At 44.6% G+C, this 14,132-nt stretch overlaps 1 protein-coding gene across 1 annotated transcript in view; it reads right to left on the bottom strand.

The window, feature by feature from the left end:
• The window catches only part of LOC126236162 (rho-related GTP-binding protein RhoE-like), a 302,277-nt gene extending 292,060 nt beyond the window's left edge, over positions 1–10,217 (bottom strand). Inside the window, exon 1 of the mRNA XM_049945248.1 lies at positions 10,012–10,217. Within this exon, the coding sequence (XP_049801205.1) occupies positions 10,012–10,131 (120 nt within the window). The 5' untranslated portion in view covers positions 10,132–10,217. The remainder of the gene's footprint in view (positions 1–10,011) is intronic.
• Positions 10,218–14,132: the final 3,915 nt, after the last annotated feature.

Raw genomic sequence — 14,132 nt, 5'->3', positions numbered from 1 at the left:
GCCACTATTAAAGTTCCAATTCTTGTAACAGTGCTAGGTAGAGGCGTAAAGATATAAGCTGGGGATGAAATTAGGACTGGAAGAGGAGGACAGTCGTTGTATTAAAGTTCTCGCAAAACTATTTCATGTGAGCAACGTGCCGGCGTGCAGTACTTCAACCCCTCAGGAGTCGGAGAACCTGATCGGACACGGCGTAAGCGGTGACGGGCAACTAGACAACAGTTCGGCGAGCAAAGAGCGTTCAGAAGCTACTGCTGATTAAAAATAAGATACGAAATATATTTTAATCCCTCAGTCGTAGTACTCTATTCTTTCGACGCTGATGCTAATCCCTTATTGCTCAGGGGTGGATTTATTAACATTGAAATTAACTTAATATCGTTTGATTTACACGGGAGTTAGTAATTTTTCAAGAGGCGCAGTAATCGTAAATGTATTTTCCAGAATATATTATGACATTGTTTTATTCAAGTAACTCCTCGTTTTTATTGATATTCTGAGAAGGTATGAGTATATGAGCTTCCGTTTCGCTCAAATTGCTCTGAGTACTATGGGACTTAACATCTGAGGTCATCAGTCCCCTAGAACTTAGAACTACTTAAACCTAACTAACCTAAGGACATCACACACATCCATGCCCGAGGCAGGATTCGAACCTGCGAACGTAGCGGTCGCGTGGTTCCAGACTGAAGCGCCTAGAACCGCTCGGCCACTCCGGCCGGCGAGCTTTCATTTCTACTTGGGCGTAGATGAATATTACGGGAAATTAGTGGGAAATAATTATTCCTTGCTTGAAGCGGATTACCCTTTGGAACTTGTGCCACTGTACCAATTACGCGTGTGTAGAAAGTCAGATGCGTGTTCAGGAACAGAAAAAGTCATCAAGTATTTATCCGTTGCGCATTTTAGGAGGTTATGTTTGCTAGGCTCTTTACTTAAGGTACAGTTAACCTGAGCCATATTATGAGGGCGTGCTGAAAAGTAATGGCTCCGAATTTATGCAAAAACTTTTAAAGCTTTTTAAATAAAACAAATGTTATTAATATTCGACATCTTTGTTCTTCAAGTCAATGCTCGCTCTAAGGCAAAAAAACGACACGCCAAGAATGAATTATCTGAATGGGACGGAAATCGGTGGATGTGGCATACTTGTACATAAACTAATGATTGCAATTTCAGAAAAAGTGGACGATTTATTCAAGAGAAATAGCTTCACAAATAGAGCAACTCAACGACGCGCTCGTCCATCTCTGGCCCCTTTGCAAGCAGGTATTCGGCTTGTCACTGATTGACAGAGTTGTTGGACGTCCTCCCGAGGTACATCGTGCCGAATTCTGTCGAATTTGCGCCTTAGATCGTCAAAATCCCGAGCTAAATGGAGAGCCCTGGCCATAATGTTCCAAACGTTCCCAACTGGGGAGAGATCCGGCGTCCTTTCTGGCCAAGGTCGTGTCCGGCAAGCTCGAGGACAAGCTGTAGAACCTCTTGCCGTCTGCGGGCGAGCATTATCTTGCTGTTATGTAAGCCGAGGATGGCTTTCCATGAAAGACAACAAACCGGGGCGTAGAATATCGTCAACGTACCGCTGTGTTGCAAGGATGCCGCAGAGGACAACTAAAGGGCTCCTAAGGGGCCCTACCCCCAGATCATCACTCCTGGTTGTTGGGCCGTATGGTGGGTGACAGTCAGACTGATATTCCATTGCTCTCTGGGGTGTCTCCAGATACGTCTTCGCCGGTCACTGGCGCTGTTTGAAGCGAGACTTATGAAGACAATTCTACTCCAGTAGATGAGTTTCCAGGCTGAAGACGTGTACGAAGATGCCCTGGACAGTGATGGGATACCATCTCGGAGTTTTGACAACCTAACGCGCCAATTGGACAGAATTTGGCACGGTACTCCTCTGGAGGACATGCAACGAGTCTATCAATCAATGCCAAGCCGGAACAACTGGTTCCATATGGGCCGGATGTGGATCAACGCGTTATTGACTTGCTCTATTTGTGAAGCTATTTCTCTCGAATAAATCATCGAATTTTTCTGAAATTGTAACCATTTGTTTGTCTGTACATGTAAGACACATATACCGATTTCCGTCCCATTCAGATAATTATTTCGTGGTACGTCGTCTTTCCCTTTTGTGTTAGCGTGTATCTGCAGGCTTCTGCAGCTAGAGGGCCCCGAATTGTAGCGTGTAACAAAGAGGTGACTCTGTGGTTCCGTGATGGATGTCAAACATTCTACAGGGACGCAATCAACAAACTGGTCTCTCGTTGGGAGAAATGTGTTCGTCGGGAGGGTGACTACGTTGAGAAATAAATATGTGGACATTAAGAAAATGTTAGGGAGACTATGCTGAGAAATAAATATGTAGACATTAAGAATAAAAGTGTATCATGTTTTATTTAAAAAGCTTTAAGACTTTTCACACGTTGAGAAATAAATATGTGGACATTAAGAATACGTTAGGGAGACTATGCTGAGAAATAAATATGTAGACATTAGGAATAAAAGTGTATCATGTTTTATTTAAAAAGCTTTAAGACTTTTCACGCAAAAAATTCGGCGGCATTACTTTTCTGTACGCCTTCGCATTTGTGAACTTACGCGCTCGCGGACGGGGTGTTGGAACAGTTATCAGCGAAACCCAGTCTTTCAAAACCCTTTAAATACGGGGCCCGCCACACGATTGCGTTTCGATTGTTCAGCAAACGTTTCATCTCTAAAATGGCCTTGTTGTGACTCTGGAAATGCTTCCCATGCAATGGGTTCTTCATCTGGGGAAAGTGAAGAAGTCACTGGGTGGCGTGTCAGGAGAATACAGAGGTGAAGCGATATTCGACAGCCCAAGGAAGCAGCATGAACGACTGCGTTCTGTGTAGTGCAAACTGGAGCACTGACGAGGAGGGAAACGCCCTCTCGGATAGCCTCCTGAAACAACCTCACGAGACTTCGCTAGTATGTTCCTGCGGTGGTTTGCCGCTTACGAAGGTAACCAGTTGGAACCACACCACGGCAGTTAAAAGAAACTCTCAGCACCACCTTGCTCGATGATGATTGGGTCTTCTCCTTTTTCGGCAGCGGTGGATCCACATATTTCAATATTTTGCCTTGGTCTTTTGGCTCGGGGTCGTAGTGGAACACTCGGCATTCCTCCATCGTGATGAGACGTCTTTATCATTGAACTGGCCTGACGTTTCCAATTATGCCGCAGTTAGGCGGGCTTTTTGAATGGATGTGAGCAGTAACAGAACCCAGCAGGGGGTCAATTTGACATGTTCATACTGTCGTGCAAGATGTTCATAAATGCCCCGCGACTGATTTTCAATTTCCCCGCAATCGCTTCCATTCGGGTACGGGCAGTCTTCGGTCACCAAGCCTTCACTTCTTTAGCGATTCCCGGCTCTTCATAGAGAGGCTGTCTGCCACTTTGTTCTTCGTCATTCAGACTTCTTTGACCACATTGGAAGCGTCTACGCCACCTTACCACTGTGACATGTGAAGGTGCATTGGAGCCGTACTCTTCCACCAACTTATCACAGTTTGCTCGCGTACAGATGGGCCGGCAGACTGTATAGAAAATAGATTTTTTCAAGCAAAATTTTTATTCTTCATTGCGAGTAACGACGTTTCCTCGGCAGCCATGGGTCCACTTGGGCTAGCTGGCAAAAAATACTAGCCGTAAGCTAAAACCCTCTCACAGCCGGAAATGCTGACTAGATGACGCTTTGGTTCAGCGTCGCTGACGAGGTAACGCTTGCAGGTCAGCGTCGGTAGGCCACGAATTAATAGACTGGAAATGGTACGAGAGGGTGGGGTCCGGACTATGGAGCGCGGTGGAGCCAGGAGCCCTGCCCCTTTTTCCAGCCAGCTCTCGACCCGATCAGACGTTCCTCTCCTATCCTCTTGGACAGTAGATCCACTCAGTCAGTCGGTGGTCTCCCTAGGCACTGATGTATCCACTAATTATTAGAAATAATGCTGGAAAAATGATCAGTTTTACAATTGGAATATTTCTCTTTTGTTCCAATCATCCTTACAAACCCGATGCTCACTAGATCCTGACCGCCTTTCCATCTACCAACCTTCAAATAGGGAAAATGAATTACTACGCGAGACTTTACTACATCGATGAGCACGGTCATTTTGCTTTGGGTCCCTTAGCGGCGTGCTACGGTAGTGTGACGCGGGGATTTCTGTGTTTACCGCGACTGTAGATACGTAACTGTGGAAAACAATAAATTAATTAACTTCTTATATTCGCCGCGATAATTATATCTTTGAGTCTCCCTCGTAAAAGCAAAATGACAGTGGCGTTTACTCTACAGACTCACTCCTCATGTCATCGTACATGGAGAAGTATACTTCGTACAAACACATCGTCTCGTCTTATTTTCGTGTATGGGGCGACGAAAAAGAAACTACATATGCCTCGGAAAGCTCTATAATTTCTCTTATTTTCTTCTCGCTTTTCCTACACTGAATATACGTCGCATGAAATAGGACTGACGCCCAAAGACGACTTTCTCACACTTTCCTGCGTTATGACGTTATGCGCTGTCTGCTATTATCGTTGTTTGACAGATTTATTTTGTTGAACTTTCTGGTAAGATGCCCTTCTGCGCGACATCCGTCATTTACCTTGAGGAAATCGTGTGCACCATCTGTCTGTGAATCGTGTGAACTTTGTTCTCTGTGTAATCGTATTTTAATCATTTATATGTCGTATTTTCTGAGACTGTCGTTCTACCGATACTTCGTTATTGCCCATCAGTTTGGGACGCTTAACAGTTAGTATTGATAGAGGAAATGGAGAAGATCCAAATAAGAGCAGCGCGTTTCGTTATACGGTGATTTAGTAAGCGCGGAAGTATCACGCACATGCTCAGGCAACTCCAGTGGTAGGCATTTCATGAGAGGCGTTCTGCTTCATGGTGTGGATTACTGCTAAAATTCCGAGAGCGTACGGTCCTACAATGGCTACCCAATGTACTGCATCTTTCTATGTGTATCCCATGAAAAGACCATGAACATAAAATTTGGGAGATTCAGTCTCCTACAGAAGATTACCACCAGTCATTCTTTCCTCAAACCTTTCCCGACTGGAAGGGGGGGGGGGGGGGACGTAAAGTACCCTCCGCCACACGCCTTAACTATAGATATAGATGCACAAATATTTTGATTGTTGCTTTGATGAAGTAGGTTTCCCAATAGGCAGACGTTATTTTTACCTGCCACACTTATGGCACGAAAAGCTTATTACCTATTAGTGAGGCATTAATCCACAAAAAAAGGAACCAAAATGGGATTTCTCATAGTGGTCAGGGTACAATAGACGAGACAACTAAAATGAATCGAATATCTATATATGTTAGGAAACCAAATCCAAGAAAACAGGAAGAAACTGAGTGAATACCTAAGAGAGTGAGTAGACAAAGTTTCCCAAGTCCTTAATATACACTCCTGAAGTTAATAGGATGTCATTAGAAACAAGAGATGAAAGAATTGTCTTTTGTATTATTGAACTGAAACCAACGCGACACTACGAAATTCTTCTGCTCAATTGTTAAAAAATAGTGTGCACTTAAAAAGTTTAACAGGCCGACATTCAAACACGAACCTAACTATATGGTACAATGGTTACAACACTGTCTTCTTATTAGAAGACGGATCCCATAGCCGTGTCCCACCACTGTCCTCCCCACCTGGTCACTTAAAAGGGATGTTTTTACCAGTGATTCCACATCAACTCTTCTACCTTTGTCCTTTTAAGTATTCCGCAGTCGTTAAAGGCCATATCGTCTGGAGGCTGGGCTCTAACCTTCCTTCGAGCACTTGTAGAGCTCTGATGCTAATATCAGAAAACATTTTTCTGATGAGAGCAAATCCTGATTTGCAAGTCACCGTTGCATGAATCTTACTTTCTTCACTACTTTGGTTCTGAGCTGGATTGTATTAGATATGAAAAAAATGGCTCTGAGCACTATGGGACTCAACTGCTGTGGTCATCAGTCCCCTAGAACTTAGAACTACTTAAACCTAACTAACCTAAGGACATCACACACATCCATGCCCGAGGCAGGATTCGAACCTACGACCGTAGCAGCAGCGCGGCTCCGGACTGGAGCGACTAGAACCGCATGTATTAGATATGAAGAAACGAATTCCGGGAACAGTCTGAGAACAGGTTTAAATAAAGACCTCGCCGTTCCTAAGCAATGTCTTTTACGATTAATTCTTGAGTCTGAATCGCTGATTATATGGGAACAATAGGATTGGGGATGTACCAATAGAAAATCAGAACGAAATGTGACTGGCAATTGTGAACCGGAAGTTTGATTATAAAATCGATTTTACAGAGTCCGTTATACAGAATAAGTGTCACACCCATCAATATTCAGCTGATCCATTAATGTAAAAATTACACTCGACTACGCTCAACACCTCGGTCTGTGCATCGTATGTTTTCTTGAGACCAAGTTATTACAAAAGAACGGTCTCGCCCAGGGCAGTGTGCTGGCCCCCCTAATATTTAACCTATACACCAATTATCAAACACCGGAACGTACTACCCATTTCTTGTATGCCGATGATGTGGCCATTACAGCGCAAGGAAATAGCTTCGAGGAAGTAGAAGGGAAATTAGAAAGCTCGCTACACGTAATGTCTGAATACTATAAAGAGAACTCCCTCAAACCAAATCCATCTAAGACACAGGTTAGCGCTTTCCACCTCCGCACAAAACAGACAAACAGGAAGCTGAACGTCACCTGGAATGGCAACAAACTGGACCATACGGACAAACCAACATACCTTGGTGTCGTGCTGGATAGATCACTGACGTACATATATCACTGTGAAAAAACCTGCCATAAAGTTGCTGCCAGGAACAATATTTTAAGAAAACTGACGAATAGTAAATGGGGAGCTAGTCCGACTGTATTACGAACAACTGCTCAAGCACTTTGCTTCTCCACGGCAGAATATGCATACCCTGTATGGTCCTGATCCACACATGCCAAAAAAGTCACTACAGTCCTTAATGAAACATGCAGGCTAACAACAGGGTGCATGAAACACACTCCACTTGGGAAAATATACAAAGCAGCTGGATTCTCATCTCCTGAATCCCGAAGAATTGCGCACGAACATACAGAAAAATTTAAACAGATTTTCGACGAGCGCCACCCTCTGCATGGTTCTTCATGTGGACCTAGCAGACTTAAATCCCGCAAGAGCTTTCTCACTAGTGAATTGAACGAGCCTCCGAAGGACTACCCTGCCTCGCGAGAAATACCCAGCGGCAGTACATCAAGCTGGAACATTTGGAGAACACTGAACCGCATCAGAACAGGCGTAGCACCAGTTATAGCAAACCAAGTCAAATGGGGCTTCAAGGACGAAGGAGACAACAAATGCGACTGTGGTGAAGTTCAGGATATGGAACACCTTCTACAGTGTTCCATCGGCCCCACAAGGTGTACCCTTGACGAACTATGGCTTGAGAAGAGAGAAACATTGGACTTGGCCCGACATTGGGCTGAAAGGCTTTGAAACAAATCTCCGGACACGAAAAAGTAAGTACAAACGTCATCGGCGTTTACAGATACGCTAAACTTCGCGAGCAGAGGCGACTGTAGGGAATGTAAATGCTGCCAACGAGCAACGCCCAGGAGCACGTTCTTAGCAAGATTGTCTCATGATGTCATTCACATTTCAGTTTCACGATTAATAGCTAGCTCTACCTGTCAGGAAACTCAGTACAGCCCGTTCTCCGTTAAGCCCGAAATAGCTATTTGAGTCCCGTACTTGCATCAGCACTGGAGTTTACCGTTTGCGCACAAGAACTCGCATTCCACGGCACCTCGGAACGTCTGGCGGGAATGGAATCTGAACTGACGCCGTCTGGTGGCGCCAGTGACTCAACAGCTGAGCTGTCCTAACAGTCGCCGGCAGTTGCATCATCGCTTCCGCACTACACGATGATCTTCTTCTACTACAGTTTTGTCACACTGTCTGTCGACCTTTCGAGCTGGTGTTTATCCAGGATATCAAAACCCTTGTAAATGAGAATATCTGCTCGGATCGTATTCCTTGATTAAACAATCAGGGATGCAAACATTATCAAATGCACGTCAGTCGTCGAACTCAGTGACATTGAGCATCAGCGACTAGAAAAGAATACCAAAAATCGAAGACAGGGAGGACGCGCAATACTAGGGTGCCACAGTGCAGAATGGGCGCCCTTTTGAAAGTACAAGTTGGCTCCAAGCTGCCAAGAGTTGTCCTTACTGAGCTACAGGAAGTACATTATTGAGAATCGGTGCTGGGTAGTTGTTCCGATAGAGCATTGAAATGTCACGTTAGAGTCAAAAATTCACAACTCAGTACGCCTTACTTTATGCAAATTACTTAATTATGCTCCTCGGGACCATTAAGTTAGTGCTGCAGTAAATGTCGTGTGACTACGGCCTCCCGTCTGGTAGACCGTTAGCCGGGTGCAAGTCTTTCGATTTGACGCCACTTCGGCGATGGGGATGAACACCCAGTCCCTGAGCGGAGAAAATCTCCAACCTAGCCGGGAATCGAACCCAGGCCCTTAGGATTGATATTCTGTCGCGCTGACCACTCAGCTACCGGGGGCGGACAGTGCTGTAGTGAACATAGCATATTCTATTTCCATGGAAAATATCGATGGCTCTTGTCGCATTTTTCGCAGATAAAAAAACACCCTACGTACGTTTCCAATACAACAACTAAATTTTCTTAGGGTAATCAATTCTGTGCGATTGCGTGGGTAGGGGAGGGACTTTGTTCAGTGGGTATATGTGTGTACCTACAAATGGTACATTTGAGCGAATATCACCTTAGTTCTGAACGTATTCAACGTACGGCATTACTTAGTTCCTCTCAAAGCGCATGCTTACCACTCCTTACGCAGTATTTATACTTTCGCTGCAACGTTATATCTCTGTGTCTCATGATTCGTTTTGTTAAATTGTAGGAAGCAACAACACTCAATGTGAACTGCTCTCTAGAAAATTGTAAGCGAAATAATATGGTAAGCGATTCGCATTTTTTGGGTAAGTTCTGCTTCAGAGCACGAAACTGATCCTAATCAATGTCTAATAACTGGGCCAATACACTAAAAATGCCAACAATTACCTGCTGCAGCGTAGAAAGGGTAAAAAGGTACAAGAAGCGCGTAAATTCCAACAGGAATGCCACACAGTCTATGAACTTCAGAGAAATCAAAAGTTTCTAAAATTTTCAGTGTACTTCCTTCTCATAAAAAAAGAGTGCTTAAAGCCGATTTATGCGCAGCTGTGTTTCGATAACTTCGATCGCAGGCTGGGCAAAACTGTTGGTACATAATCCAGTGAGCATCTTCACACAACAAATAGGCACCACCTCCTCTGGATATAGAGACGGTCTTCGTCAAGAATTTTCAATGTCAACTCTATAGAAAGTGACGCTTGTCTCTCTTCTAAGGTGAAAAGTTAGTTAACCAAGCTGCGGTCTGTGTAACGGAATCAGGTGACTATATGTGTCAGCAGGTGCTAGAATCTGGGACTGTCGTTGAAGAGTGATGTCTGTGAACACAACACACACTCAAACATCAGGTTTACTGCTCTTCACAGCATGAGCAGGAAAAAATGTTTCTACAAATCACTTTTAAAATGGTTATTACCTCACAAATAGACAATCGTCTGTGTGCTGTTGGGAAAGGAAAAAAAAAACTGCATTACTATGTACTAAATGCATTTATGTTGATAAACCAAAACTATATCGATGCTTTCCTTTGACTTTGACAAAGCGTTAACGGCAGGACGCGGTAAAAATCTGACAGCTTCTACAGCTCTCGTGCAACAGTTTCCACAGTTGCCAACAATAACAGATGGACGCACCTGGAATGCGCCCCACGTGTGCTAGGGCCTTGCGCCCAAAAACACACAGAACAGTGCTTTCACACCGCCGCGTCTTCGGAATTCCGTGCCGACATGGACTCACCTCGACAAACTTGTCCGAGACGAATCTCTCGACGAGCGCCGTCTTGCCACACTTGGAGTCTCCCACGAGCACGATCTTGCAGTCGATATCCTCGAGCGCGGCCCCGCCGCCGTTATCCATTGTCTGGTAGAGCGCACCACACGATCGCGACCGCACCGACAACACGGCGACACACGCACGCTCCCCGGTGACCTGCTGCCGCTGCGGCAGCCTTGCTACTGACCGTCCATTCAGACCGCCGCGAGCTGCGCCGGGCGCCGGAGGTGGGAGGGTCGCGGCGGGCCGAGTGCGCATGCGCGGCCGGGCTCTCGATTCACAGACTGCCGCCGCGTCGCGGAAAGCAATAGCGGGCCGCCGGCGCATTTGTCTCTCGCCTCGCCTTCGGCCGCGGCCACCCGCCGCCACCCCCGTTCGCCACCCTGACGGCTCGGCTCTTCGGTGGGTCCAGACAGGCGATGCGACGAAATCGGCCGTAGGCGCCAGACGTATGACCGTGAGTGGGCACAATAACTACCAGGACCTGTTGCTCGTCGGAAGGTATATTTATAACATACACTCACGGAAATGGAAAGTGTTATACATCCCTTGTTTATCAACACCATTGTGGTGTATACATAAGTGCAATAATGGCAACTTTAGCTGTATACAGGGTGTTACAAAAAGGTACGGCCAAACTTTCACGAAACATTCCTCACACACAAATAAAGAAAAGATGTTATGTGGACATGTGTCCGGAAACGCTTAATTTTCATGTTAGAGCTCATTTTAGTTTCGTCAGTATGTACAGTACTTTCTCGATTCACCGCCATGACTTCATACGGGATACTCTACCTGTGCTGCTAGAACATGTGCCTTTACAAGTACGACACAACATGTGGTTCATGCACGATGGAGCTCCTGCACATTTCAGTCGAACTGTTCGTACGCTTCTGAACAACAGATTCGGTGACCGATGGATTGGCAGAGGCGGACCAATTCCATGGCCTCCACGTTCTCCTGACCTCAACCCTCTTGACTTTCATTTATGGGGGCATTTGAAAGCTCTTGTCTACGCAACCCCGGTACCAAATGTAGAGACTCTTCGTGCTCGTATTGTGGATGGCTGTGATACAATACGCCACTCTCCAGGGCTGCATCAGCGCATCAGGGATTCCATGCGACGGAGGGTGGATGCATGTATCCTCGCTAACAGAGGACTTTTGGAACATTTCGTGTAATAAAGTATTTGAAGTCACTCTGGTACGTTCTGTTGCTGTGTGTTTCCATTCCATGATTAATATGATTTGAAGAGAAGTAATAAAATGAGCTCTAACATGGAAAGTAAGCGTTTCCGGACATATGTCCACATAACATATTTTCTTTCTTTGTGTGTGAGGAATGTTTCCTGAAAGTTTGGCCGTACCTTTTTCTAACACCCTGTATATTAGAACCGGTTTCGGTGATACAATATGTCGTCTTCACAGCAAACAAATTAATCGCCAGTTCTGCATAGAATCCCAATTCAATTTCACAGAGATAATGGAGTCAGACAAGTCTTCGATGGTGCCATCTCTTTGCAGCAACCTACTAAGGCCTCATTGCTTCAATGCCATGATGCACTGTGGCTGTTATCCTTGCCAAAGGTTGGGCATACTGGCTATTACGTAGGTGGTCATATAATGTTCTGGCTGATCAGTGTACAATGATTCAAGTTAGCGTCAAGAGATTAGGAGATGAACAATACTTCAGAGAGGACAAGTGCAGCAGTAGTTGGAGGGAACTGTGGTGTTTGTTTGCATTAAGTTTCACAGCTGTTACGAATTTGTTGAAGATTAAAACCATGGGTCTGCTAGGGTTGTAACATTTTTGCTAAAAATTAAAATTTATTGAAACACATTTCCATGTTCTTAAATGTACAAGGTCTGTTAGAAAAGTATCTGGTCTTTGGCCGGGGGAAGGAACTGACATACCTGGAGTTTTATACACCTTATCACCCTCCGCCATGAACCATGGACCTTGCGTGCCTCAGCGATACAGATGGCCGTACCGTAGGTGCAACCACAACGGAGGGGTATCTGTTGAGAGGCCAGACAAACATGTGGTTCCTGAAGAGGGGCAGCAGCCTTTTCAGTAGTTGCAGGGGCAACAGTCTGGATGATCGACTGATCTGGCCTTGTAACATTAACCAAAACGGCCTTGCTGTGCTGGTACTGCGAACGGCTGAAAGCAAGGGGAAACTACAGCCATAATTTTTCCCGAGGACATGCAGCTTTACTGTATGATTAAATGATGATGGCGTCCTCTTGGGTAAAATATTCCGGAGGTAAAATAGTCCCCCATTCGGATCTCCGGGCGGGGACTACTCAAGAGGACGTCGTTATCAGGAGAAAGAAAACTGGCATTCTACGGATCGGAGCGTGGAATGTCAGATCCCTTAATCGGGCAGGTAGGTTAGAAAATTTAAAAAGGGAAATGGATAGGTTAAAGTTAGATATAGTGGGAATTAGTGAAGTTCGGTGGCAGGAGGAACAAGACTTTTGGTCAGGTGATTACAGGGTTATAAATACAAAATCAAATAGGGGTAATGCAGGAGTAGGTTAATAATGAATAAAAAAATAGGAGTGCGGGTTAGCTACTACAAACAGCATAGTGAACGCATTATTGTGGCCAAGATAGACACAAAGCCCATGCCTACTACAGTAGTACAAGTTTATATGCCAACTAGCTCTGCAGATGATGAAGAAATTGATGAAATGTATGACGAGATAAAAGAAATTATTCAGGTAGTGAAGGGAGACGAAAATTTAATAGTCATGGGTGACTGGAATTCGTCTGTAGGAAAAGGGAGAGAAGGAAACATAGTAGGTGAATATGGATTGGGGGGAAGAAATGAAAGAGGAAGCCGCCTTGTAGAATTTTGCACAGAGCATAACTTAATCATAGCTAACACTTGGTTCAAGAATCATAAAAGAAGGTTGTATACGTGGAAGAATCCTGGAGATACTAATAGGTATCAGATAGATTATATAATGGTAAGACAGAGATTTAGGAACCAGGTTTTAAATTGTAAGACATTTCCAGGGACAGATGTGGATTCTGACCACAATCTATTGGTTATGAACTGCAGATTGAAACTGAAGAAACTGCAAAAAGGTGGGAATTTAAGGAGATGGGACCTGGATAAACTGAAAGAACCAGAGGTTGTAGAGAGTTTCAGGGAGAGCATAAGGGAACAATTGACAGGAATGGGGAAAGAAATACAGTAGAAGAAGAATGGGTAGCTCTGAGGGATGAAGTAGTGAAGGCAGCAGAGGATCAAGTAGGTAAAAAGACGTGGGCTAATAGAAATCCTTGGGTAACAGAAGAAATATTGAATTTAATTGATGAAAGGAGAAAATATAAAAATGCAGTAAATGAAGCAGGCAAAAGGGAATACAAACGTCTCAAAAATGAGATCGAAAGGAAGTGCAAAATGGCTAAGCAGGGATGGCTAGAGGACAAATGTAAGGATGTAGAGGCTTATCTCACTAGGGGTAAGATAGATACTGCCTACAGGAAAATTAAAGAGACCTTTGGAGAGAAGAGAACCACTTGTATGAATATCAAGAGCTCAGATGGCAACCCAGTTCTAAGCAAAGAAGGGAAGGCAGAAAGGTGGAAGGAGTATATAGAGGGTTTATACAAGGGCGATGTACTTGAGGACAGTATTATGGAAATGGAAGAGGATGTAGATGAAGATGAAATAGGAGATAAGATACTGCGTGAAGAGTTTGACAGAGCACTGAAAGACCTTAGTCGAAACAAGGCCCCGGGAGTAGACAACATTCCATTAGAACTACTGACGGCCTTGGGAGAGCCAGTCATGACAAAACTCTACCATCTGGTGAGCAAGATGTATGAGACAGGCGAAATACCCACAGACTTCAAGAAGAATATAATAATTCCAATACCAAAGAAAGCAGGTGTTGACAGATGTGAAAATTACCGAACTATCAGTTTAATAAGTCACAGCTGCAAAATACTAACGCGAATTCTTTACAGACGAATGGAAAAACTGGTAGAAGCGGACCTCGGGGAAGATCAGTTTGGATTCCGTAGAAATGTTGGAACACGTGAGGCAATACTAACCGTACGACTTATCT

This window comes from Schistocerca nitens, chromosome 2 (assembly GCF_023898315.1).
Source record: "Schistocerca nitens isolate TAMUIC-IGC-003100 chromosome 2, iqSchNite1.1, whole genome shotgun sequence".
In the NCBI taxonomy this organism is placed as follows: Eukaryota; Metazoa; Arthropoda; class Insecta; order Orthoptera; family Acrididae; genus Schistocerca; species Schistocerca nitens.
The sequence above is the reverse complement of the archived record's forward strand: the minus strand, read 5'-3'. Positions and strand labels throughout refer to the sequence as shown.